Source organism: Curcuma longa, chromosome 9 (genome assembly GCF_044706935.1).
Source record: "Curcuma longa cultivar G26 ecotype Majalengka, Jawa Barat chromosome 9, ITB_CL_G26_1.1, whole genome shotgun sequence".
NCBI classification, from domain to species: Eukaryota; Viridiplantae; Streptophyta; class Magnoliopsida; order Zingiberales; family Zingiberaceae; genus Curcuma; species Curcuma longa.
This window is the reverse complement of record NC_133869.1, coordinates 10,855,259-10,882,046: the sequence shown is the minus strand read 5'-3', so window position 1 is coordinate 10,882,046 and position 26,788 is coordinate 10,855,259. Positions and strand designations below refer to the sequence as shown.

Sequence of the window (26,788 nt, the reverse complement as noted above, 5' to 3'; positions counted from 1 at the left end):
TAACATTCATTATTTATAAGTTCTACCATCCACTCAGTCATCTTAAAATTATATATATTAAATAAATATATTTTAAAAATATTATTATTACAAAATTTTAACTATTTTATTTAATTTTTAATTTTAAAATTTATATATTTTTCAATAAAAATTAAAACTAATCATTAATAGCCGTTAAAACTAACCGTTTAATAAATATAATTTTAAAAAATAAAAAAATATAAAAAAATTGCATGTGGAGTGGGACAACTTGGCTGTCCCACCCCACTACCACATGAACGCGTTCATGTGGAGGAGTGTTATAATACCCCTCCACATTAGTCATTAACACCCAGGGGTGTTATAACAATTCATTAACAGAGCATTGGAGATGTTCTTAGTAAAAGAAATAGATTGTTTTTTAATCGTTATTCATTCCTTTCCTCTAGCGATCTAAATCGCTTCCACCATACTAGTATCAATCCTACGATAATTTTTCATCCGCTATCAAGATAAATCTAAGATGCGAATGATACATCACTTCAAGACAACGATTTCAAAATTATTTTTCCACTAAAAAAATTAATTATGAAAATTGATGTTGATGGAGAAAATTAAATTCTAACAAAATTCCACAAAATGACCGAACCCGGTTTGGGCCGAGCCAGCCACGACTCGGCCGGGCCAAGTCACCCCGATATTTCGAATGATTTTATACGAGTATACGCGGTAGGGTTACCGCATACCGGTATCCAACTTCCGGGTTTTGTATATGAAGGTTATCAAGGCGGAGCAAGATAAATAAACGCATCGTAATGCTCTCGTCTTCTCCCCCTTCGCGAGGGAGCGTGTGCGACAAAGCGAGAGCGGCCGAGCCAACGTGGTAGAGGCGAAGTAGGGCGCCGGAAGCCACCGCAAGCGGAAGCTCCGGGGGAAGGGAGGGCGAGCACCCCGATTCGGCCTCACCTCCTCCTCAGATCCCCGGATCGACGACTCCGTCCTATCGATCTCCTGCCGGTGAGCTCCCTCGCGGTTCTTCTCCCCGGAAAACTTTCTTTCTTCTTGAATTGTAGGGTCTTGAGGCGCGGAATTTAGGTACGGGTTCCGGCCTGTTGGAATTCATGCATTGTTTTCGGTCTTGGCGCTCGATTAGTGCCTGACCTGATGTGGCTGAAAAGATTTGGTTTTTGTTCTGAGTTAGGGTTTCGATCTTGGAGCACGGGAGCAGACAGTGCTGAGTTGGAGATGAGCGTCGAGAGCCCCGGAGCAGTCCGAGGGTAGGGTTTTGGCTACGCGGGTCTGGCTCTGGACCCCCATCTAGGGTTCCGGGGGAGTTCCATGGGAGAGGGAGGAGTCGCGTGTGCACCCTCGCAGCGTATCATGGATCGCTTCCCGATTCCGGAGTCACTCTGTGGGGGCAAATACGTGCTTTCTTCGAATTCCTTTAGGGCGGAGAAGAGCTCGAGGAATGGCGAGAGGAAAGATGACGTCGAGAGGAAAAGTGAGTTTGGTGGTGAAAAAGAACTGAAGCTGGATAAGAAGGTGAAGAAGGTGGAGTTGGAGAAAGAAGAGCTTGTGCTGGAGAGGCATCGGAAAGGGGAGTTGGAGGAAGGGGAGTTCCTTAATGGAGAATTGGAAAAGGAGGAGCTCCGAAATGGCGAAGTGGAGAAGGGGGAGTTTGTTCCTAGGAAATCACGGAAAAGTGAAGTTGAGGTGGGAGAAAGACGAAAGAGAGATGAGGCAGCAAGAGAAGTTATTTCAGATCGACGGAGTAAAGCAGAGCTGGAAAGAGGGGAGTTTGTTCCGGATAAATGGAAGAGAACAGCAGAACTGGAGAAGACACAGACTCAGTCCAGCAGAGGAAGGAAGTTGGACAAGGACAAAAATGATGTACCAGAGAGATTGCGGAAGCATGCCCGGGATTTTTCCCCGGAGAACAGTCACTGGAGAAGTGATAGACACACAAGTGATGCTGACTCCAGGAAGCGATCATCATCCAGATGGGATGGCAGTGCCTCTGACAAGGATGCTAGGAAATCATCAGGCGAGGTTAAGCATGATAGGCACCATTCTAATTTGCCTGATCATTCAGGATCAAGGACTAGTCGGAAGTCTGAAGAAGTTAGCCGTTCTGCTAATTCTGAGAGATGCCATAGAACTGAATCCTCCTCTGCATTTAAGGTCTTATCTTCCAGCAAGTATTCATCTTCTAGATTCACAGATCCATCTTTTCCTTCTGGAGGTACCCATGATCGCCAATGCCCCAGTCCAGGCCATTCTGAGAAGTCACCAAAAGAGCGCAGCAGCCACTCTAATAGCAGGGACCTTAGTCCTCGACGCACCAACCGGTCCCCACATGAGAAGAGTCGCCACTTTGATCATAGGGATCGTACTCCAAGTCGTTCAAATAGATCTCCACGTCTACGAGTTCGTCACCAGGACCACAGAGACCGAACTCCAGTGCACTCAGCGCGGTCACCAAATCCACATGATACCCGGCATTCTGCAGATCACCGAGAATTAAGCAGGAAAAATAAAGTCAGTGAAAAGCATCAATCCAGCAGAAATGATGATAAAGTAGGAGGAAAGGATCATGGTGACAAAGATATTACTAATGGCAAGTCAAATAAGAGTCATGCAGAGAGAAGTAGTGTTGATAAACTCAGCAAGGAAAAGCTGTTACATAATTCAAATAGGCAGTCTAGTGAAATTCCACCTCTGCCGCCTCTGCCTCTGCCTCCTCCTCCTCCTCCTCCACCTGCTCTTCCTCCACCACCACCATCTGCACCAGGAGGTTTTGAAGATCCATCATCAATGGAAGAGGATATGGATATATCAGACACTCCACCACGTGACCCCATCTCATCTGATATTGACGCGTGGAAATGGTTTTATCTTGATCATTTTGGCACTGAACAAGGGCCCTCAAAATTGGTTGATCTCAAACAGCTAGTGGATGACGGAGTCCTCCTTTCTGATCATCTGATAAAACATGCTGACAGTGATAGATGGGTTACTGTTGAGAATGCAGTTTCCCCCTTGGCACCGTTGAACATTCCCTCCATTGTTTCTGATGTGGTAACCCAGATGGTAAATCCTCCAGAAGCCCCAGGGAATTTGTTAGTGGATGCTGCAGTTCTTTATCAGGAAACATCCAGTTCTATGCCTCTGCAACAGGAACTTCTTACAGATGAACCTTCAATTTTACCAGAATTTATCCAAGATTATCATATAGATGAGAGGGTGAAAATGTTGTTGGATGGATACAGTATTATAGATGGAAAGGAGCTTGAGATTATTGGAGGTAATTTTATTATTCTGTTTTTTATTTCATTTTCAAAACCTTTATTTATAAATGCGAGGTTAGGCCTGTCTTTGCAATGCCTATGCAGATTCTACTTATTTAAAACAAGAAAAATTTATAACAGATTCAAGCTGATCAAATATCTTTTTTTTATGAGTGGTGATAAAATACTATTTTATGTTAGAGGTTGATCCTAATTTTGTTTCTGTCTTGTGAAATTTCACAATCTTGCAGAAGCTCTGAATGCGTCATTTGAGCATGTGGACTGGGAGAACTGGGGTCAATCTGAAGGTATTATATATTCCTACGTTCACATCTATTATGACAAAATATAAACAATGAAGAACCACTCTTTCAATATGCTGTTGTTTGAACATGCAAGAATTGACTTGTGCTTCTCTAGTCATTTCCAATATAAGCTTGTGTCTGGTCATCTTCCCCTCCCTCTCTGGTTTTTAATTACATTACTGGGTACTAAAATCTTCAATCTGCTACTTCTTCCATGGTCCTTCAAAACAAATACTAAGTAGAATGACATGAATCTTTGTCATATACAAACAAGGAGAGCTGATGTTGGAAGATGGGAAAATGTTCTCTTATTTTGTTGAAGTTTTTTATTGTTAGCAGAATATATTGTACTTTACACTTTTGACTCTGAATTTCTTGGAAGACTAGTGACTTCCAAATTGCATTAAGTAGACTGTCTCTTCATGTTTGATTTATTCATTTAATTTTTTTTATTATCTATGCGTGGCTTGTAGGTTTCTCAAGATTCAAGGCTCAAACGCCATTCACATATCTAAGAAATGAAGTTGCTAGAGATCAAGAAAACTTCTCAATAGAAGCTACTGAAATCAGGCCAGTTTTTGCATCTTCAGAGATGGATCATTTTGTTCCTGGTGGTAGCCATAATGATTGGTTTGCTGGGAGGTGGTCTTGCAAAGGTGGTGACTGGAAGAGGAATGATGAGGTTAATCTTGAGAGATCTTACAGACGGAAACTTGTCATCAATGAAGGTTATCCTCTTTGTCAGATGCGAAAGTCTGGGATTGAGGATCCTCGTCGGCAAAGGAAGGAAGATCTTTATTATCCTTCCCGGAGTAAAAGGCTTGATCTGCCAATTTGGGGTTGTTCATCAGTAGATGATAATAGTGATAACAACAATGATCAAAGTAAAAATGCAGTTAGTAGCAGATCAGTCCAAACTAAACCTTTGCCTCCTAGGGGTACGAAGGGTATAATTCTTCCTGTCGTCCGGATAAATACTTGTGTTGTAAAGGATCATGTTTCTTCAGAACCTTCTGGAAAGGTTAAAAGCATTGAACTGCACCCTTCAAGATCATCACGATCACACTCTAGTAGCGAAAGGAATTCTCTTCGTGAAGGTTCCTCTCGGTCAAAGAAGTCGCATGAACATGACCTACAAATTCTGCAACGATGCCAGACCGTGCTCACTGTTCCCAAGGATCGGATTTGTACTGTCGATGATTTATCTATTGATGTGGGTGATTGGTTCTATCTAGATGGTGCGGGCTGTGAACATGGACCTTTCTCATATTTGGAATTGCAAGAGTTAGTTGGCAAAGGTACCATATTGGAGCATAGCAGTGTCTTTAGGAAGAATGACAATAGTTGGCTTCCAATTACTAAAAAACTTAAGTTTTCCGAAACTATAAATACTGAAGATGGGGCAGGCACATCCACTGAAAAAGGTTGTTCTACTCTTGATCAGTCATTGGTAAACAGTGCTAGTAGCGCTTCTCGTTCACTTCATAGCTCGCACCCTCAGTTTGTTGGGTTTACACGTGGTAAGCTGCATGAACTTGTCATGAGGTCATATAAGAACCGGGAGTTTGCTGCTGCTATCAATGAGGTTTTGGATCCATGGATAATTGCAAAGCAACCAAAGAAGGAAATGGATAAACATTTTCCATTTAACTCATCTATCACAAAAAGCTCTACTGTTTTAGCTCATGATTTGTCAAGGGATACTATCTGGAAATCAGGTTTGTTTCTCATTAATGCTTGGGATGGTATGCTCATCCTCTGTTCTCTATTCTGTACAATTCCCCATACATCTGAGCATGTATTGAATTCCCATTGGCTGTTAAGACATTAGGTACTTTATATGCATGCACACACTATCACCAATATACATGTGTTATAAATTGACCAATGATAAAAAGTTGAATACCATATTGATAGGATTGATCAGGAAATCAGTTGCTAAAATTAGTTGAAAATTTATAATCATAACGTGAATACAATAATATAGATTGGTAAGTAATCCAAACTTGCATAATATCATCCAATGCTTTATGATGACGAATAAATATTAGCCATAATTAAAGTTGGTGATAAAGCTATCTTTGATTCCATAATTTTTATATGTTTAATATTATATCGTATATCTTTTTGTTTAGCGCTAGGAATGAACATTCTAGTGATCTCAGCTCATAGAAGCACATAAAAACATTATCTTTTGAATTGCATTACTTTTTTTTAAACATATTTATTATTCGAATACTTATTCAGCAATTAGTACTATTAAATATATAATTTTAAAATTTTATAAATTTTCTTTGAGTATTTAAATTCTGGATATATGATATTTTGTAACATTTTCTTTATTATTTTAATAAACTGATTATTCAGAGAATTTATTATGTATAGAGACGTTATTTTTATTTTGTATTAACTAAAACCTAATAATCTGAGTAGTGAAAATATTTGTATTAGGTGTATTTGTTAAGTAATGTGGATTGTATATATTAAAATACTCTATAATCCCTTTTTCACTTACTCTTGCCTAGCTACTTCTAGTGTTTCGTGACAGCCAAAGCCAACATATACACTAAATACTATATACTACTTTACAATATTACCTGCTTGATGTTTTCTTCACCAGCTGTGTTTCTTCTCCGTTTCCCATCAACAAGGTAGGCTTCATAATGACTAATTCACTCTTCCTCTGTGACATTGTTGGTTGAGACTTCTCCACCTTCAATATATGAGGTTCCAATGTCGAAGCTCACCCTTGCTCCACAACAACATTGGCGGAGTTCTATTTGCTTTTGAATGCAAGTATACAAACTCCTGTAATATTCGACAAAGATTTGAATTTCCATTGGTCCAATCTAATGGCATAATGCAATCCATGTAGTAGCAAATTTTGCTTGATTCAAGAAACTTTCACAAGTTGGTCCAATTTCTTGTCAGTTCCATCTTATTCACATTGGCTAAGCCTCTGGCAGATTCAAGCATTTCTAACTGCCGAACCTTATGAAATACCACTGTTGCCGACTTCCTTGTACCATTTCTCCTTCCCTCATTTGGTTCTCAATACTTTCTATGAGTAAAGTCTAATTAATTAGTAGTTCATACCTTAATCCTAAAATTACAAAATACACTTGTTCGCCTCACCAATCAAGTGCTTGCACATTCCTTAGCTTTTTATCCTCGATCTTTGTTGGAGCTACACTGTTAAATTCTGCCACGCCTGCATTTAGCTCTATCAATTATCAATCTAAATGGCAAATTTTCGTCATTTCTGCAATTCGTGCATGCTCCCTTCAACTTTCTCAGAGTATCTGCTGTCACCAAGCCTTCAAAAAGAAAAATAACTAACAAAAAAAAACATCAACGACAAATTTTACATTCTTGTACTTCAAATAGAATCTGTTAAATATGAGGTACTTCTGGCCATTTCTAACTTTATTCTAGCATGCCTCAGAAACTTGTCTGATTCATTGGTAGATCTAGGAATACCTTGTGCAGATCCTGATTTGGACTAGTTCTTTCCGCAACTATGCTGTAAACATGGACTTGTAAAACACATGATGATCCACCTCTTAGTTGCATCGATTCTTTTATGGCTGTGCATTTTCTTTGTTTTTTATAAATTGGGTGGTCAATATTTTTGCTTTACAATGATTTGATGGGTGTGTTATTTCCATACGAGAGAACTAATCATGATTTACCTCATATGGTATACCCAGTGGTAGTTTACTCGTTCCTTCATATGGTACTGGTCTCTGGTTTTACTTGTTCCTGCATATAGTATTGATCTCTGGTTTTCCTTGTTCCTACATATGGTATCGGTCTCTGTTTTTATTGTTCCTTGAATAGAATCCAATGGCAGGATAAGATCCTTAGCTCCTGATTTTTTTTACTTATCCTATGCTCTTATGCAGAGGATGTATTGTATCGTGATGGAAAAAGAGCTCGATTGCTCATTGGAGATAGTGATGAGGACTCAGAAATGGGGGAGGCTGTAATTCCCAGTGAGAAACTTGACTGCTCTTTTGAGGAGTTATGTGGTGAACGTGTTGTCTTTGCGGATCTTGTTACTACTTCACAGGCAGAGAATGAAAACTGGGGCTTGTTGAATGGGCGCATTCTTGCTAGGATCTTTCACTTCCTAAAGAGTGATATGAAGTCTCTTGTCTACTCTGCTTCAACATGTAAACATTGGAATACATTGGTAAATATTTACAGAAATATTTGCAAACATGTTGACTTGTCCTCTGTTGGACCAAAGTGCACAGATGATATCTTCCACTTGCTTATGGTATGTTTACTTACAGTTTATTTAAACTAACCTGGTTTATGTAATTGGTAAATACTAATTTTAGATGGCCTCACAGGGTGGTTATGACAGGAAAAACCTTACGTCCATCAGCTTAATGGGCTGTGTCAATGTTACTGACAGTGCTGTTGAAGAGGTCCTCCAGTTGTTTCCACACATATCTTTTGTTGACATCAGTGGATGCTGTCAGTTTAAAGAACTAAAAATTAAGTATCCAAACATTATGTGGATAAGAACATCAGGTTCAGCTAAAAGTAAAAATCTTGAGGAATCTTACTCAAAAACAAGAAGCCTAAGGCAGATAACAGAAACTAATTACTCATTGTCAAGAAAGTACCAGTTGTTGGATGGTTATCTGGATGATTCTGATCTAGGAAATTTTGGCATTAGTGATTCTAATTCCTTCAACAGAAACAATATTTCAGGCCTTCAGTTCAAGCAAGGTTTTTTCAAGCGGCCCAAGTTACTTGATGCTAGAAGGTCTTCAGAACTTCTATCTAGGGATGCACAGATGAGACGCTGGTTGCATAGAAAATCTGAGAATAGCTATAAAAAGATAGAGGAATTTATTGCCAATAGTTTGAGGAGCATCATAAGAGGGAACAAGTCTGAAATCCTTATGCCCAAAGTATTTCCTAGATTCTTGCATTTTATTTTATTTTTCTTTCTTTTTGATACCTGCAATAAACATATTTTGCCTGGATATGGATTATGTTTCTGCAACATATTAGTGTTTGATTTCTGTTTCAGATTTCAAAAATTGAAGATAGGATGAGAAGTGGCTATTATGTTCGACATGGCTTGAGCTCTATCAAGGATGATATTAGTCGGATGTGCCGCGATGTGTTTAAGTAAGACAATAGAATTTTCTTTTCACCAGTTGTGAAGCATTAAATCTTTTTATGGCCTTCTTATTATGTCAATCTTGGTAGCTATAAATTAGCTGTTTCAGATTAAGTCTGCTTAGTTTATCCTATTACTTAAAAACATTGTGTATATAGAATTTTGTAGTCCCACAGTAGATTTTAACTGAATAATGAACATTTCCATAGATCAAATAGACGGAATGATGGAGACATGAAAAAGATTATCATTTCGTTCCTTCAATTGATAAAGAAGTTGGACAACCCAAGGTTGATCAGTGAAAGAGATGAGATGGGAAAGGCAAGCAAAGACAATTCTGATGCAGGAGCATATATAACTGAAAAATACAAAAAGAAACAAAGCAGAACTTTGGGTGAAAAGAAAGCCACAAATAAGAGTACATTTTATGGCGATGGAGGAACAGATAATAGATCTTCTGCATTTGACCGTGAAATTAAGAGGAGTCTCTCCAAACTAAAGCAGAGAACAATGGATTCTGAAAGTGAAACATCAGAAGAGCATGAAAATGATTTCTCTGATGAAGATGAAAGGGTTGAAGATGAAAGTACTGCTTCTGATACAGAAAGTGACATGGAAGTTCATTCAGGAAATTCAACATGGGAGTCAAGAGGAGATGAGTTCTGCAAATTGGAGTCCATTGAGTTAGTGGCAATAGATGACCGGGAATGGGGTGCTCGCATGACTAAAGCTGGTCTTGTTCCTCCTGTTACCAGAAAGTATGAGATCATTGACAAATATCTTCTTGTAGCAGATGAGGAGGAAGTACAAAGAAAAATGCAAGTTGCATTACCTGATGATTATTCTGAGAAACTATTAGCCCAAAAGAATGGTATTGAGGAGTCAGATATGCAAATTCCTGAGGTTAAGGAATATAAACCCAGGAAGTCTCTTGGAGTTGAAGTCATAGAGCAAGAAGTATATGGAATAGATCCTTATACACATAACCTCCTCTTGGATTCTATGCCAGATGAACCAGAATGGGTTCTTACAGATAGACATAAATTTATAGAAGAGGTCTGGTGAATGTATATGGTTTACATTTAAAGTCTTCTTTCCTTTATATTGTTGCTTTATTGAATTGTTAATGCCACGTGCACTTTCTGCCAGTCTCTTCTCCGGACATTAAATAAGCAAGTCAGACAATTCACCGGTGCTGGTAACACTCCAATGGTTTATCCTTTGCGACCTGTTTTAGAAGAAATGCAAATGAATGCAGAGGAAGGAGGTGATAGACGAACACTGAAAATGAGCCAGGCCATCCTAAAGGCTATAAGGAGCCGCCCTGATGATAATTATGTTGCTTATAGAAAGGTATTTCTTCCAAATCAGCTGCACGATACTAGGTGGGAATGTGTTCGATGTGGTTGCCATTTTTCTAATCTTGGCATTTTGATTTGTTCTATCAGGGCCTTGGGGTTGTCTGTAATAAGAAGGAAGGATTTGAGCAAGATGATTTTGTTGTTGAGTTCTTAGGAGAGGTACTACTTTTCTAATTTTCTTCTTTTACATAGTAGTATAATTTTGTAAGTTATATTATAAAATTAGTGTGGTGAATGTCTGTAGATCACTTTTAAGTGTTCACAATTATCCATATTCTGTATGAGAAAGGATCATGTAGCATGGTCATGATTATCTGGGTCACTTGGTTTAGTTTCACATGTTGTACACAAATGGTAAAAGACTTGGTATGTTTAAATAATTCAAATCTGTACTTGTCTTAAGATAATATAACAATGTTCTACATAAGGCAACTCTTTTATTTTGGTGACTACAAATAAACCTTCCTTTCACAATGCTATAGAGAAAATGATCGTGCAGAGAAATGAGAATTTTGGAACTAAATCATAGCAATAGGATATTGTAATACAATGTACCTTGTTACTGTGTTTCTACTCAAATATGAATTGTTGGGCAGCACTGGCAGTTTGTACTTGAATCTCGCTGTTCAAGCTGAGTTATTTGATTTTGTTTAAATTCAGGTTTATCCAGCCTGGAAATGGTATGAAAAACAAGATGGTATACGGTCCTTGCAGAAAAATAGTCAAGAACCAGCACCTGAATTTTACAACATATATCTGGAGAGACCGAAGGTGGTATTTGCTTAACATGCATTTTCAAGCTAAATACTAGCTTGTCACATTTCATTCAAATAGCTAATTTCTATTTTTATATAATAGGGTGATCGTGATGGGTATGATCTTGTTATTGTTGATGCTATGCACAAAGCAAATTATGCAAGCAGAATTTGTCACTCATGCCGACCTAATTGTGAAGCAAAGTAAGCCATATCTTCTATGGACCTTCCTCCAGCTGCCTATTTATGTTTAAAAAAGTACTATTATTAATTATCAGCATGGTTAGCTGCTTACAAAACTGCATTCCATATGGGGTAGTAGGCTAGGCTAGCATGTAAAATTTCAGACTATTTGTTTGCTAAAGTCCAAATTTACTAGCTAAATGAGGGACTGATTTGGCATTCGAAAGTGAAATGTGTTCTTATGTCAGTATGGGCTGTGCACATGCAGTACAAATGACACAATAAAAAATAGGATTGTTTTTAGGTTATTTTTTGTCGATATGGTTAGACTGGTATGATATGTGACATGCTATGCACCACTCTGACAGATCATGAAGATCAGAATTGAGCCTGTACTTTTAAATGTTGGTGGTATTTGTAGATTGTTTTTTAAATTGCATTTGAATTTTTGTTATCCTTGGAAAATCAAGGGTTTCTAGTGGACTCCATAGTTTCGGTGAAAAAAATTAGTAAAATTGCTTCTTTCTTAGATAAAAAGGGAGTTGGTTATGATCATGTGGACTTGTTCTGACACTTCCTTCTTTTATTCTTGTGGTTTGCAACCTTCACGAAATCAGTCATATATCCCATTATGTGGGCTAGCTGTATGGATCTTTTCTTGCCATTTTGCTTTGTATAAAGCCTTTCATTAATAGAAAGGTCATTTGGTTTTTTTAATGTGTAGAACTCCAAAATCATGGGTGCCAAGTCTTACTATTCTCACATTCCATGTTACCACACTCTTCACTCCAAGCCTCCACATCTCATGTACAATCACTCAAAGTTTTAGAATTCAGCACAACACACTGAATGATGTGCAATCTTCTCATTAATAGCAACCTTTATATTAATATCAAGGACAACCTTTAGAATTATGCAAGATGTCCCATGTCTGGATTTTTACCTTTCTTCATCTAACTTTGATAATACCCCTTTTGACTTGTATAACGGTTGGCCTGATGTAAATATCTTCTTTATAGGAGTTTGTTAAGATGCTCATGCACTTGTTGGCATTAGCATGCAGGGAATTTCTCCTTTGCATTTTTTCATGTTAAAAAGAAAAAAAAGGATTAGTCTATGTAATTATTTATAGGAGATCATTTTCACTGGTCATTACAGACAAACTTTTAACTGATCTTACAATTTTCTCCATTGTGATTAAGATCCATGTGTAGCCTTCTTTCTGTGGGCTATGAATGAAGTAACTAGGATTAATTGTTCAAACAAATCTTAACAGGATTACTTCGTTTTTTTAATTTTTTTTTTCAACTTAATTTTTATTATGTGGTGGATGTGATATCTATTCTGAAATCTTGCACTGGCGTTGTCTCAAAATGTCTGTTTTAACTGTTTATTATTGTGAGACAGAGTTACAGCTGTTGATGGTCAATACCAGATTGGTATTTATTCTCTAGGACCAATTGGTTATGGTGAAGAAATCACCTTTGATTACAACTCTGTGACAGAGGTGTGCATCATGCCAAAGAAACATTTTGTCCTATTAAAGTATCTCAACTATTTAACACTTTCATTTGTTGCAGAGCAAGGAAGAATATGAATCCTCGGTTTGTTTGTGTGGTAGTCAAGTTTGCAGAGGCAGCTATCTGAATCTTTCAGGAGAAGGAGCATTTGAGAAGGTAATGCTGAAAATGTGCAATGATCCAGTTATGCCATTGATCAGATTTGAGGTGTCAATTGGCCATGCTTGGGCCAACGGGGTTCTTCTGCTATTGCCCGCATGCCACATATATATTTTTTTATAGATTTTCTAAAATGCATTTATCCCTTCAATTCATGCCAATGATCTATTGAGAGCGTTCGCTCATTTTGGATCTATGTTTTTATGGTGGGATTTAGATTGCAGTTATACCATGGGATTGCTACATGACATTCCATGTCTATGCAGTGATACGTCTATAAACTGGTTTTGATGGTTTGCTATCTTTTGTTTGTTCAACTGATTTGCTGTATGCATCAGGTTTTGAAGGATTGCCATGGACTGTTAGACCGTCATAAGCTAATGCTAGAGGCTTGTGATTCCAATTTTGTCTCCCAAGATGATTGTGATGACCTAGCAACGGCTGGTCTGGGACCTTGTTTGCTTGATGGATTACCTAATTGGCTTATTGCCTACTCAGCTCATCTGGTTGTATTTCTGTCTCACATATTTCTTTCCTATGTATATTGGCTTATTAGCTGACAATTGCTGTTCCAAATCATTGAAGGTGAGGTTTATCAACTTTGAGAGGAAAAAACTTCCGGATGAAATTTTAAAGCATAACCTAGAGGAAAAGAGGAAATTTTTTTCAGATATATGTCTTGAGGTTGAGAAGAATGATGCTGAGATACAGGTACATGCCAAAATCGAAGTTCTGTTCTACTGTTTATTCTGTCTGATTTCCTTCTGAGTGCTAACCCTTTCTTTGAATATATAGGCTGAGGGTGTATATAATGCAAGGCTTCAGAATATTGCACTCACTCTTAATAAGGTATTCTTCTTTGTTTTCTTTCATTGGTAAAATGCCACCTTTTCGTCCTATATTCATGTATATGTGTGTTCCATTGGTTGTTAATAAATCATTCCACGAGCTTAACCTACGGCCAAAGTGGTTACTTCCTTCCAAGATAAATTTTTAGGCTGTCTATTGTTGGAGGGGTTGAGAATGAGAGAGGAGGAAGGGACAGTGGGAGGAATCCTCTAAGGGGACGTAAAGGACATTCTTTCTCCTTGTTCTCTTTGAGGTATGAATGAGAAGGGCAAAGAAAAAGTCTATCTGAACCCTCATCTTCCTTGCCAAGTTCCTTGTTTTCATCCTATTGCCATTTCACCGGAACCTCCAACAGGCCCCTTTTCCCTTTTGGCAACCTTTCCACTTCCCAATCTAACAAGAGCATGTCAACCACCACCACCATCATCCCCAAGCACTGCATGCTTAGAATTTTGCTTTTCTTGGCAATAATGGGGCTGGTCGTGATCCCATCAATGAATTGGATTGTCAACTTGATGGAGAGCCAATACTAAATTTGACAAGATAGGCTTAGCTATTGTGCTGCACCGACGAATAGAGCAAAACGTGATCACACACAAAAAAGGGGCTTCCGACTGACTTGCACAGGGCTCTCCCATTTATCTCCTTCAAAAGAAATCATCAAATTTATCTTTTCCCTCATCTTTCTCTCCTATACCTCTTCTCTCTTTCCCTCAAAGGAAACATGTTGGTAGAGCAAATTCCAATTTATAGAAACATGGGACCAAATTTATACATCAATATGTGATTTGGGACAATGATTTTGTATTTTCTTCAATGATACTTTAATCTTTTCTGCGGACGAATGCCTAAGCAAATTATTGCTGGTTGATTAGAACTAATTCTATTAAATGCTGTTTCTATCTAAAATTTAATGCGGCTTCACGCATGACCTAGCCATTTTGGAAAACCCTTGGAACCTTTTGATCTTAGATTAGAGATCTTTGTTACAGTGTTGCTTGCTAGTTTTAGCTCTTAAGAAGTTCTATTTTAGTATGATCGTAGCATTTTGAAACTGATCTATGGTAGTGTCATTTCTACACATCAGAATCTAAGAACTCATAGGTGCCATCTTTCAGAGATTGCAACTCTTATCTCAGCTGTTAGTCTTCATGTTTTTTTTTTTTACCTCTCAAAGTGTTCTACAACACATTTGATCATTGTGGGGCTATGCAGGTAAAGTATGTTATGAGGTGTGCATTTAAGGATGCAAAGAAAGCTCCACCTCCGATTGAAAAGCTCTCGGCCGAAGGCATGGTTTCAGCCCTTTGGAAAGGGGAGGGTTCCTTGGTCGAGGACTTGCTACATTCCATGGCACCTCATGTAGAGCCAAACGTGCTTAGCGACCTAAAATCCAAGATTCAAGCCCATGATCCATCTGGTTCCGAAAACATCGAGAACGCAATCCGCAAGTCTTTATTATGGCAAGTCTTCCTGCACGATCAAATATTGTTTTCCTGATAACTTTGCCACACCTATTTCGTATTGAAGTACTTTCTTTTACCAGGTTGAGGGATGAGTTGCGAAATCTTCCATGTAGCAAGAAGTGTCGGCATGATGCTGCTGCAGACTTGATTCATATATATGCTTACACAAAGGTGTTCTTTAAGATCCGGGTAAGTAATCTACAAATGCTTCTACACATAATTAGAAAGGGCCATGTTTGACATTTAGAGGCACGAATGCAGGACTACAAGTCTGTTACATCTCCCCCAGTCTACATCAGCCCTCTGGATTTGGGTCCCAAATATGCCGATAAAATGGGGTCAGGTTTCCAGGAATTCTGCAAGACCTACGGCGAGAATTACTGCCTGGGCCAGTTGATCTATTGGTACAGCCAGATGAATGCTGACCCAGAGTGTCGACTAGCGAGAGCTCGCAAAGGTTGCTTGTTCCTGCCTGATATCTCTTCCTACTACACAAAGACCCAAAAGCCTTTGCGAGAACATTACAGCCTACGAACTGTGCGGTTTATGATGTCGCGGATGGTGAGTGCATTCCCTAGCACTGGTACTACATTTTCTCTGTTAAACTCCACAAGTTCTTCATCAAATAGTCTGACTATGAAAACTCCGTGATGGCGGTAACAGGAGAAAGAGCCACAAAGGCCATGGCCGAAAGATCGAATATGGCTTTTCAAGAGCAACCCTAAATTTTTTGGCAGTCCGATGCTGGATGCCGTCCTCAATAAGTGTCCCTTGGACAAGGAGATGATGCATTGGCTCAAGACCAGGCCGGCAGTGTTTCAAGGCTGACAGACCAAGCGTGCAGCAACAACATGCCAACACCATATCCCCCTCCATTCCTGGTGCGTCCATTGACCAAATTCTTTTGTTCTCTCTCACATAGAGCCCCCATCTTTTAGCCGTGGAGAGTTTGCCCTTTTGTTTGAAGCAGCATTTCCCCACATGTACAGCTTCACCAGCTTGTAATTTGTATTGATTATTTAGGATAGCTCATCATTGATCCAATGTAGAAAAAAAAAATCTCTTTTAAAAAAAAAAACCTCTTCCCTTTGCTAGTTTCTGGAGCTGCTGTGCTGACACATTGTACAGATATTGATGATATGTAGCATGCAATCACCATATGGCAAGTTCTTGTGCCTTGTTTCTTTCTGTAGTGACAGCTACTCTTTTGGCTTCAATACTAATGAGTGTTCCTTTTTTTACATTTTGTAGCCTCATTTACTATCTCTTAGGAAGCATTGCCCTGGATAGATCACACAGAACTGCATATACTTCCTCCTTGCAAGGATGTGAAGCATCTCCATTGACAAACTCATGAACACAACCATCCACCTCCACTGCACTCCTCCCAATCTCCTTCTCCATTCCTCTGCAGCTCATCAATCTCCTTACCAGTGATGCCTCATTCCACTTCCCCTCTGCTGCATATATGTTCGAAATCAGCACGTACACTCCCCCGTCGTCCGCCCTGACCTTCCTCAGCTGCTCGACTGCGGCCTCTGCTAGCTCAGTGCACCGATGGACTCGACAGGCTGCGAGAAGTGAACCCCAAATGCTTGCGGTTGGCTCCGTCGGCATCGTCTCGATCACTCGTCTAGCTTCGCGCAGCAGCCCTGCCTTGCCAAGGAGGTCCACCATGCAACCGTAATGCTCAGCCTTTGGCTCGATACTGAAATCGCTCCTCATCCTCTCAAAGATGCACCGTCCCTCGTCGACCAAACCAGCATGAGCACAAGCTGTTAGGGCAGCGACGAAAGTCAGGTCATCCATTGGAGGCCCTTCTTTCTCCATCTGGTGGAAAAGCTCGAGAGCTTCAGCTCCAAAACCATGGATGCCAAGTCCTACCATGCACACGTTCCATGTCACCACGCTCCTCTTAGGCATTCGGTCGAACATCAACCGGGCATGCTGCAAGTCCCCGCATCTCATGTACATGTCGACCAGCGCTGTCTCCGTGACAACGTCCAGCAATCGACTGTTCTTCTTCAGGTAGGAGTGTATCCATCGACCTTGATCAAGCGCACCCAACTGCGAACATGCGGAAATGACACCGACTGCGCAGACTTGATCAGCTCTGAACTCCCTCGACGAGCATCCGCTGGAAGAGATCCAAAGCTTGTTTTGGGTATCCACATCGCACGTAGCCATGGATAAGAATGCTCCAAGACACCACATTTCTTTGTGGCATTTCGTCGAACAGCTTTCTGGCAGGGCCTATCATGCCCACTCCCATATACCCATCGATCATGGAATTCCAGCAGGCTTTGTCTTTGTTGGGCATTTCATCGAACAGCTCTCGAGCGCGGCCGACATCCCCTGCCTTCTTCCCGTATCCGTCGATCAAGATCGTCCAGGAGAACGCATCCCTCTCCGGCATCGCGTCGAACAGCTTCCGAGCCTCCAATGTGTCCCCGCGATCCACATATCCAGCCATCAGAGAGTTCCACGACACCAAATCCTTGAACCGAGATCCATCGAACAGCTTACGAGCGGAGGCAATCTCTCCGCTCTTGCAGTAAAAGTTGATCAATCCGTTCGCCACGAAGGAGTCTTCGGCGAATCCTTCCTTGAGAGCGCTCCCGTGAACGGATCCCCCTTCGTCGATTCCGGGCACCGAGGCGCAGGCCTTGAGGACGAAGGGGTACGTGTAATGGTCGGCCAAGACGCGATTTTGACGCATCCGGGCGAAGGACAGAAGGGCCTTGATCGGGGTGGAGGATCGGGCATGGAAGCGGATGATGTTGTTCCAGGCGAAGGCGTTGGGGCGGGGAATATGGGAGAAGACGAGCTCGGCGTAGGAGGGCGGGATGCGGGGGGGAGAGGCGCTGCCGGGGAGCTCGCAGACGGCGTAAAGGAGGCGACTTGCTACCGAAGGACGGTGGAAGAGGGACGCGGCGACCAGCTGCGCGTGGATCTGGAGGAGTTGGGAGGCTGCGGCGGCTTTGTGAAGCAGGGAGAGGAGGTTGGAGAAGGATGCGGCCATGGCGCAGGGAAAGAGGATGCGGATTTTTTTAAAATACTCCTTACAAGTTTAGCATTCTCAAAATGCTCCTTTAGTAAAATATTAATAATTTGAGGATCATATAGTAAGAGTATCGAACCATTGAAAACAATCATTTCAAACTTTGCTTTTTACCCAAAAACCCGTTTTGTTTTTAAAATTTAAATATAACCAAATAAGTTTCACTCGAAAAAAAATAAAACATATATATAATTTGATAAATTAATTCAGTATTTTTATTTTTTTTTTAATTTAGAGTTTTAAAATTTAGAAATAAGATATATATATATATATATATATATTCATTTAATCTAAATATTATACATTAAATTTTGAATCCTAAATATTATAGCTTAAATTTTTTAAAAAAATTAAAAATTATACTTAAGTGTGTACGGGATGTGTAACATAAAATGTGCTATATATATATTATATAATTTGTATGACATCTTAGCATTGAATTATAATAAAATTATTTATTTTCAATAGATAAAAAGGAAAAAATGATAGGTATAATGGAGGTCTTAAGTAACCTTTAATAATAATTAAAATAAGAGTATTCATTTGATTTTTTTCAATTTTAAATAATATTTTCATTTTTACCTGATAATTTATATTTAGAGGAAATATTATTTTTCAGAGATAAATATTTGACTTGAAGAATTCAAAGAGATAAATATTCAATAACCAAAAAATGAAAGAAGGATTTTAAATATATAATTTTTAAAACTAATTAAGTTACAATATTTACTTATTTAATTATATATTAAATTTGTGAGCTGTCGCTCTCAACAGCAAATGTGTGCCAATAATTTATGAAATTTATTAAATACTAATAACCAAATTTATTATTATTATTCAATAACAAAGTCAAAGTTTATCATCTTAAATTTTTATAAATATGAAAATTAATCTTTTTCTTTTCTTTTATTTTTATTATTGGTCAACTAGTTGAAAAATAATTATAAGGACAAGTTTGCACGATTTATACTTCGAAGATTATACGCGCAAAATTGAAATTCGATATTTTAAAATTATATATAATTTTCAGGAAGAAAAAATAAAAATAAAAAATGCTACAAAGAATAGTTCTTAAGAATGGAGGGCGCGCGATCGCGACCGTCCATTTTGTCTTTAATATTCGTGGTGCATCACAGGTCCCCGCTTCGAGTTCAAAAAATTCGAAGCCAATCTCGATCGATCGCCGTCGAGGAGGAGCAGGAAGAAGACGGCGAGTTCCTCGGCGACATCGGCAAGAAAAAGGTACGATTTTTTTGGTCCTCGATCCTTCTTCCCCTTCCTCCTGCCTTTCCAGTCGTCGAAGTGACGGCTCGCGACTCTCCTCCCTCTTGCCTTTCGTTCCACTCCATCCTGCAGCCACCCCACCTCACCCGATAGCTCCACCTCCCACCTTAAAAAAAGTCCTGCCTTTACCTTTTTTTCGGAAGATCCGACTCCTTTCCGCTCGTATCCATGCCCTCCTGTGGGTAATCTATGGAATGCCCTCGGACAATGTGAGATCCTTCCTGTTTGGTAGATCCCTGCTGCGCTTCAGGGTTGTTTTCTAGGGATTTAGCTCGATCCACAGAGAGAGTAGTATCGGGGCGTCTTGGAGAAATGGTGGGCTCTGCGGGCAAGGGTCTGGCGGCGCGGCAGGTGCTGTCGTGCGTCAGTGACTCTCCCAACTCTGGCGGAGTGTGCGAGCTGGCGGCCGCTGCGCCGAGCTCAGATGCTGGAAGCACGGATGGTGTCGTGTTCGGGTCGAGGGAGGACGTGGAGAGACTTCTGGCCGAGAAGATGAAGGGCAAGAACAAGCACGACTACAAGGTGATAACTTTCCTTGTTGAGGTTTTCAGTTGATTTTCTACTGCTTTTGCATAATTTTTTTGTTTATCTCGGCGATTCCTCAGGGAAAGAGCGAGAAGATGATGGAATATATCAAAAAGCTTCGGATTTGCATCAGAAGGTACATGGAGCTGGAAGATGGGTACACTGAGGAGCAGGAGAAGCTTAGAAATTCGTTGGAGATTGAAGAGAAAAGGCATGATGAGATTGGTATTTACCGTTTTTAATCTTTAACTTGAATGAGATCAAACAAAATTTCATTTTGATTTGGTTATGTGAAGTGTTATCGATGGTTCAATTAATATCTCATTTTTCATAGAGTTCCAGATGAGGTCTAAAATTGAAGACTTAGATGCAACCACATGGGAGCTTCAAGGCCAAAATTTATTTTTGCAAGAGCAGGTCAAGAAGGAGGAATCTGATAAATTGGTGAGAACCTTGAATACTCTCATGCCTACTAGCTGATTGATGTTCTTGTGCCTAACAAGATCTAAAAAACTTGCACAGGCTGCTATCGAATCTCATGAGAATGAAAGGCACACAAGAATTGAAGTTGAGAATTCCCTAGAAACTCTAGCTGCAGAGTTTGAAACAGTTTCTCAAGAGAAGGAATGTATGAGTGACCAGGTACGTGTTATATTTCATTTCAATAATTCTTTTGGTGATCTTTATTAACATTTCTCTCTTGTATATTATTTTTCCAGTTAAAAATATTACAAGAAACTAATAGAAGATTACAAGAGTACAATACCAGTTTACAGCATTACAACAGTAATCTTCAGAACGAGGCCAACAAAAATGGTGAAACAATCTCAAGGCTTCAGAAGGAAAAAAGTGCTCTAATGGAAAGCCTGGCTAGTACAAGGGACCATACCAACTCCCTGAAAAATCAGTTGGATGTGTCCAGGGTTTGTTGTCTACCTAATATACACTTTATTACGTTAGATGTCCTTGCTTACTGTCTCAATATATTGCCTTCTTTCCTTTAACAACACTTTTCTAATTACATGAGCTACTAGTGTAGTGGTTAAAGTAGTAGCTTGCTTGTCAAGTCTTTTATCTTCTGATTATTGGATCCAAAGGATGCAACAACTCATCTTTATCACATCCTTCCACAGCTAATCATTTGGCATGAGTTCTCTAATCTGATTATGGACTATCTTAGTATCTTATGCCTTATTGTGGAAACAATTTCTCCTTTGCATACACCTTCCGCTTAGTATTAACAACTTTTCAACAACTTCAAGGAATGAGTAAATTTTCAAAAATAACAAATTTGAGGTGATACTTTAGCAAACTTCATTTGAGCATTATTTTGTACAAGTACAATCACTAACATTTCACATTCATGCTTGTTTATAGTCACAAAAATGTGCTTGCTTTTGGTTCTATAGCTGTTGGGGTAGTTGTAGGTTGACAGCATTGCCCATCTTTGTAATAATTTGTCTGTTTGTTTTTTGCCTCAGTCATCTCAGCAAGACGCCATTAAACAGAATGAAGAGTTAAAGAAGGATGTCAACTTCCTCAGAACTGAACTGCAGCTAGTACGTGATGAGCGTGATCATTTATTACCACAAGTGAAAAACTTGACGATAGAAGTTGATAATTACAAGGAATTCGCTGGCAAATCATCCAAAGATTTGGATAGTATATCCACAAAGATTATTGCATTGGAGGTTTGTTTTCAAATGAGGCAATCTCATCACGAAACCTGCTTCTTTTACAGATTGGCTCTTTATTACTTACAGGAAACATGTGCTTCGCAAAGAGAACAAATACTATTGTTGCAGCATCAGCTTGCCGCTTCCCGTGATATGCTTAAGGTCAGTGACTCTTAATACTATATATATATACATATAGCCAATAACTCCAGATTGTATACCATCAAACTCCATGTAGTTTGAATTAGTTTCTGACATTTTGCTGCTTTTATAGAGAGCTGACTTGGCGACCATTGAGACAATGACAGAATATGAAGATCAGAAGAGAATTATAAAGGATTTGCAAGATCGTCTTGCAGATGCAGAATGCCAGATAGTTGATGCTGAAAAATTGCGAAAAAAGTTGCATAACACCATATTGGTATTGATGTCACTTCACTATGTGTATTCATTGTCAAAAATAATCTAATTGATCATGAACTTCTTGTAACACTTCATGAGAACCTCATTACAACAGGAACTTAAAGGAAATATTCGAGTGTTCTGTAGAGTTCGCCCTCTTTTACCTCCTACTTGCTCAAATGGCACAGATGGAGCTGTTGTTTCTTATCCAACATCCCTTGAGTTTCTTGGGCGTGGTATTGACTTGGCACAAAATGGTATGTCAATGTGTGTTTTCTTTCCACAGGATTCTTACACTGACAGAGAGAGTGTTCTATAATATGCAATGTCCACTCTAATACAAGATATTTTCTCGACCAATGCAATGACGAACAGCCCAGGTGTACTCCTTTGCTTTTGACCAAGTGTTCAATCATGAAGCTTCACAAGAAGATGTATTTGTAGAAATCTCACAGCTGGTTCAAAGTGCACTAGATGGCTATAAGGTGCTTTATTTGATCTTCGAACTTTATTGCTTCTAGAATCATTGTGATACAAAGTTTGGTTTATCTAAAGCACTTCAATTTGGTCCTCTTTTTTTTTTTTTTTACTTTTTAGAGATGCTTCTCTTGTTTCTTGTCACAAAGAATTTTTGTATGATGATTTCATGTTTTTAGAAAGATAGCATTGTCCTTTTAGGTTTGCATATTTGCATATGGGCAAACTGGTTCTGGGAAAACCTACACCATGATGGGGAATCCTGAATGTGCTGATCAGAGTGGCCTTATACCAAGGTCACTGGAGCAAATATTCCAAAGTAGTCAATCGTTAATGTGTCAGGGTTGGAAATACAAAATGCAAGTAAGTTTATGGTTCCTATTTGTCCTAATGCTTGCTCAGTTCATCTTCTTAGCTTGATTTACTTCAGAATTTTCTATTTCATAGGCATCTACTCTTGAAATATACAACGAGACGATTCGTGATTTACTATCACCAATTCGCGGTAGTAGTCTAGAAGCAAATGGTAGCAAGCAATACACGATCAAGCATGATTTAAATGGCAATACAGTTGTATCAGATCTTACTATAGTAGATGTTTGCAGCATGGAAGAAGTCTCATTCCTCCTACAACAAGCTGCGCAGAGCAGGTAAAGTTAGGATCGTCTTAAAACTAGTTCGTTTATCTTTTGCATGGTTTTCTTTTGCGTAAATTCAATCATCCATTGGACTTCCTGTATTGCTTATTCTGGCTTGCTTGAACACATGCATTTCATGTATTTATAGACTCCACGCAAAAAACCTTAAACATGACTAAATATTATCACCTAGTTTCTTTGAAAATAGTGATTGCTAAAGTGAAATTCAAGCCTGAGAAATTCAGTGAATTCTGTGAGTAGGTCTGTCGGCAGGACCCAAATGAATGATCAATCTTCAAGAAGCCACTTTGTCTTCACTTTAAGGATCTTTGGTGTTAATGAGGTTGGAGATCTTAACTATAAGCTCCATAAGAGGTTAGTTTTGTTTTGAACTCTGAAGCTAAGCGATAATTATCGACTTCAGAATACAGAACAGCAGGTTCAAGGGGTGCTTAACTTAATTGATCTTGCGGGAAGTGAGCGGCTAGCTAAAAGTGGCTCTACCGGGGATCGCCTCAAGGAAACTCAGGTAGATATATATCTTCATGCTGACTGAATTATAGAGAGTAACTTGAATGCTTACTTGCCTTTTATCTCATTGTTTCAGGCCATCAACAAAAGTTTATCAGCCTTAAGTGATGTAATATATGCAATTGCGAAGAAAGATGACCATGTACCTTTCAGGAACTCTAAGCTAACTTACCTTCTACAGGTAAGTATCATTATACATTTTCGACCGAACAATCTTATCTGCTTTGAGGTCAAGTTACTTCAATTGGATAAGCTGTTTGCCTGATCAACACTTTGTTCATTGATAGCCATGCCTCGGTGGGGATTCAAAGACTTTAATGTTCGTCAACATTTCACCAGAGGCATCATCAGCTGGTGAATCTCTTTGCTCACTTCGCTTTGCTGCCAGGGTCAACTCGTGTGAGATTGGCATTCCTCGACGCCAAACACTTACATACTCATGACTGGGTGTTCAAGCAGACTAGCAAGAAATGTTCAATGCCTGCTAACTGCTGTTACTGTCGTTACACGATACGCAATTCAACTTCTAACATTGTTTTTATGCTCACTTGTATAGTTTGAAACCAGACTTACATATTGGAGTTGAATCTGTAATTTGTGATCAGATAATCTTTTCATCTTGCTGAAAGTATTTGCCATAGTTGATTGTGTGTGACATTCTGCCAGTTGACTTTTATGCTTGTTTATGTTCTAGTTAGAAGATAATCTGTATGATGTTATGAAGTTGACTTTTGTGAAGAATGAAATTGTTTGTTCTAGACTTGTTCATTCCATGGAAGATTGTGATGAGCAAATTACTTATTCAATCTTGTTTCACAGCATTGATTTCTTAAGAACTGTTTATGATGGCACAATTCTTTCTGATCTCACCTGAAGAACTGGTCTTCACTCGGATGCTGCCCATCCTCTCCATTGACAATGCAAATTGGCTGAAGAACCTCTCTGGGGGGCCTTCCGCGAGACTCGTAACGGCTTCTCGGGTTGCCTTATTAGTCATCAGAGCTGCATCTGATCCAAGAAGGCCTCTTCGCTTCAGCACATTCCGGTAGTACCCTACATCAAATGTTCTGAAACTTCCTGGATCCATTTCGATGATTGTTGTGTTGCCATTCGATAACTTGCACTTGTTCTGCTTCAGGTTTGCGGCATAGAGGCTGTCCATGGAAGGATCTTGGTCTCCTTTGCCGGAGAAGTTGTAAAGCCGGTCGTGGATCGATTGGCAATGAGCAATTCCGATCGTGTGGGCTCCTGAAGTACCAGCAAAATGACTTGTAAGTTCAATTGTTCAATGTGCTTTGTTTTTCAGCAAGAGAAAGATACAAACTTTTCCTACATTTTGATTGTTCCATGTGTGTGTGTTTTCAGCAAGTCAAAGATTCAACTAAGCGGTACAAGCCAATAATTACTTTGTCAAAATTTTGCATAGGACTATAAATGAACCGAACGTTTATGAACAAGCTTGGTGTTTGACTTGGTAAGAGCCTGTTTATATTCGTTCAATACATACAAGATTAAACACATATGTGTTCAACTTGTTAATGTTCGTAAACAATGTTTGTGAACAACGTTCACAAACAATGTTCGTGAATCAAATTCATCAATAAAACTTTTATCAACATGCTAAATAAATAAACTTTCAAAATGAATAAATAAATTTATATTATCAAGCTCAATAATCAATGAAATAAGTTTAAAATATAAAAGTTTCAAACAATCAAACAAGCTTAAATTGAGAACTTGATAACATCTAAATGAATCAAGCTCAAGCCAAGTTTGAACCAAGCTCAAGCTTAAATAATCATTTCAACGGCTTGGTTCATTTTAGGCTTAATTTGGTTTGGCTTGGTTACCTTATCAAACAAGCATGAACACTATAAAACTTGGCTCAGCTTGGCTTGTTTTGTTGCACTTAAACATTGAGGTAATTTGTCAATTTTAAACTGAAAGAATGTCTCACATATTTGTCATGTTGTAACTCACCAGATAATAGAACAAGGTCTGTAACATCTAGTCCTTTCTTGTTAAAAGAATTCAGCAATGTGCTGAAATTAGATGTGGGAGATGGAATCTCCGACGATGCTTCTGACAACTTTGATACTCGACCATCGCGTCGGCCAGTAGGGACTCTCCAAAATGGTCCTCCCTATCGTCAAATAAGTCATCTGATTAAACCATTTCTTATTTCTATGAAAACTTGTTGCATTCTTTTTTTTTTCATTCAAAGTTTCAATATGATGTATCACATAGACAGACAGACTTACTATAATTCCAACCGCATCTCGAGCAGCCAATGCAAGAATGTCGGCACACGAAACGACTCCCGGGCATTCTTCTTCGACCGAGCTCTTCAATCTATCAATGAAGTCGAATCCACGAAGTGTTTCGTTCGGGATAGCTGCCTTCTCCGCTTGGTTCCTTCTGGTTGAATTGATGAGTATCGAACCATCACACCCCTATAAAAGCAATCAAAACACGATGATCATCGAAAGCAAAACAACAACTTATCGAAAGAGGTGAGTCGATACACGATACACACCCTAACAAAGCAGTCATGGAAGTGCATTCTAAGAAGAGAGGCAGCCAAAGAGGGTGCATTGGAGATGTGCTCCCTAACAAAGTCTTGGATCATCATCTCAGCTCGCGGGCAACTATCGGCATAGAAATCGATCTCTAAATCGGCTTGCACACAGCTCAGGAGGCCCAAAATTATCGGTATCGCAGAGACCGAAAATCTCATGTTCCTTGTTGTTGCAGATGCAAAACAAAACTGTCATAGGATGGCACTGGTTTTTGCTGCTGCAGCATCAAATCTAATGGCCTCCAAGTTATACCAAACTCTAAACTTTGAGGAAACTTCATACTCTTTAATAAGCTAAAAGAAAAAGAGCATATGTTCTATCTTTCTAAAGGCCATGAAATTATGCAAGAATCTTTGGATTGAGATTAAAATGGATAGTATGCAGTGATCATTTCTAATCATTGCTTAAAAATGTTGTTTCACAAAGTTGGAGAGAAAATTGGTATTATTTTTCTTCTTTTACAAAGGTTAATTGGGTTGTGTGTGCGCATGGAAAAGTATCTGATCCTCTTTTTCTTCTCAAAGAGAGTAAAGTAGGAATAAATGAATGCATGGGGTTTCTTTTCATTGGAATAAAAGTAAATTCCTTTCTTAGAACTTGTCCAATCC

General features: G+C 39.1%; 3 protein-coding genes and 1 pseudogene across 3 annotated transcripts; 2 read left to right on the top strand and 2 right to left on the bottom strand.

Annotated features, from left to right (window-relative positions):
• Nucleotides 1-835: 835 nt before the first annotated feature.
• Nucleotides 836-16,191, top strand: LOC141835127 (histone-lysine N-methyltransferase ATXR3). Its single transcript, XM_074722554.1, has 21 exons — nt 836-996; nt 1,181-3,283; nt 3,518-3,574; nt 4,045-5,289; nt 7,477-7,853; nt 7,930-8,499; nt 8,622-8,722; nt 8,924-9,770; nt 9,864-10,067; nt 10,163-10,234; nt 10,736-10,846; nt 10,934-11,034; nt 12,421-12,520; nt 12,594-12,689; nt 13,031-13,198; nt 13,278-13,403; nt 13,488-13,541; nt 14,757-15,004; nt 15,088-15,196; nt 15,269-15,568; nt 15,671-16,191. The coding sequence occupies exons 2-21, from the start codon at nt 1,318-1,320 to the stop codon at nt 15,833-15,835; spliced, it is 7,017 nt and encodes a 2,338-aa protein (XP_074578655.1). The 5' UTR covers nt 836-996; nt 1,181-1,317; the 3' UTR covers nt 15,836-16,191.
• A 36-nt stretch (nt 16,192-16,227) lies between these two features.
• LOC141835128 (pentatricopeptide repeat-containing protein At1g08070, chloroplastic-like) lies at nt 16,228-18,029 on the bottom strand (annotated as a pseudogene).
• A 1,630-nt stretch (nt 18,030-19,659) lies between these two features.
• On the top strand, nt 19,660-24,220 carry LOC141835129 (kinesin-like protein KIN-14H). The gene is made up of 16 exons (XM_074722555.1): nt 19,660-19,874; nt 19,958-20,102; nt 20,212-20,321; nt 20,400-20,519; nt 20,597-20,800; nt 21,359-21,568; nt 21,641-21,715; nt 21,828-21,974; nt 22,071-22,212; nt 22,331-22,440; nt 22,634-22,795; nt 22,880-23,082; nt 23,332-23,413; nt 23,495-23,599; nt 23,678-23,782; nt 23,889-24,220. The coding sequence occupies exons 1-16, from the start codon at nt 19,665-19,667 to the stop codon at nt 24,042-24,044; spliced, it is 2,286 nt and encodes a 761-aa protein (XP_074578656.1). The 5' UTR covers nt 19,660-19,664; the 3' UTR covers nt 24,045-24,220.
• Nucleotides 24,221-24,430: 210 nt separating this feature from the next.
• On the bottom strand, nt 24,431-26,338 carry LOC141835130 (peroxidase 3-like). The gene is made up of 4 exons (XM_074722557.1): nt 26,138-26,338; nt 25,863-26,054; nt 25,582-25,744; nt 24,431-24,849 (listed from the first exon to the last, which is right to left on the bottom strand). Exons 1-4 carry the CDS (start codon nt 26,336-26,338, stop codon nt 24,431-24,433), a joined length of 975 nt encoding a protein of 324 aa, XP_074578658.1.
• Nucleotides 26,339-26,788: the final 450 nt, after the last annotated feature.

What these genes read in the sequence shown, in the direction of transcription:
- LOC141835127 (XM_074722554.1), top strand. Translation starts at nt 1,318, where the DNA reads ATGGGAGAGGGAGGAGTCGCGTGTGCACCCTCGCAGCGTATCATGGAT. An exon ending in ATATCTTCCACTTGCTTATG is followed by an intron (nt 7,854 to 7,929) that starts GTATGTTTACTT and finishes ATGGCCTCACAG; the next exon opens with GGTGGTTATGACAGGAAAAA. An exon ending in ATTACAACTCTGTGACAGAG is followed by an intron (nt 12,521 to 12,593) that starts GTGTGCATCATG and finishes CATTTGTTGCAG; the next exon opens with AGCAAGGAAGAATATGAATC.
- LOC141835129 (XM_074722555.1), top strand. Translation starts at nt 19,665, where the DNA reads ATGGTGGGCTCTGCGGGCAAGGGTCTGGCGGCGCGGCAGGTGCTGTCG. An exon ending in AGTTGCATAACACCATATTG is followed by an intron (nt 21,975 to 22,070) that starts GTATTGATGTCA and finishes TCATTACAACAG; the next exon opens with GAACTTAAAGGAAATATTCG. An exon ending in CAACAAGCTGCGCAGAGCAG is followed by an intron (nt 23,083 to 23,331) that starts GTAAAGTTAGGA and finishes TTCTGTGAGTAG; the next exon opens with GTCTGTCGGCAGGACCCAAA.
- LOC141835130 (XM_074722557.1), bottom strand. Translation starts at nt 26,338, where the DNA reads ATGAGATTTTCGGTCTCTGCGATACCGATAATTTTGGGCCTCCTGAGC. An exon ending in TCCATGACTGCTTTGTTAGG is followed by an intron (nt 26,055 to 26,137) that starts GTGTGTATCGTG and finishes TTGCTTTTATAG; the next exon opens with GGGTGTGATGGTTCGATACT. An exon ending in GAGATGCGGTTGGAATTATA is followed by an intron (nt 25,745 to 25,862) that starts GTAAGTCTGTCT and finishes ATTTGACGATAG; the next exon opens with GGAGGACCATTTTGGAGAGT.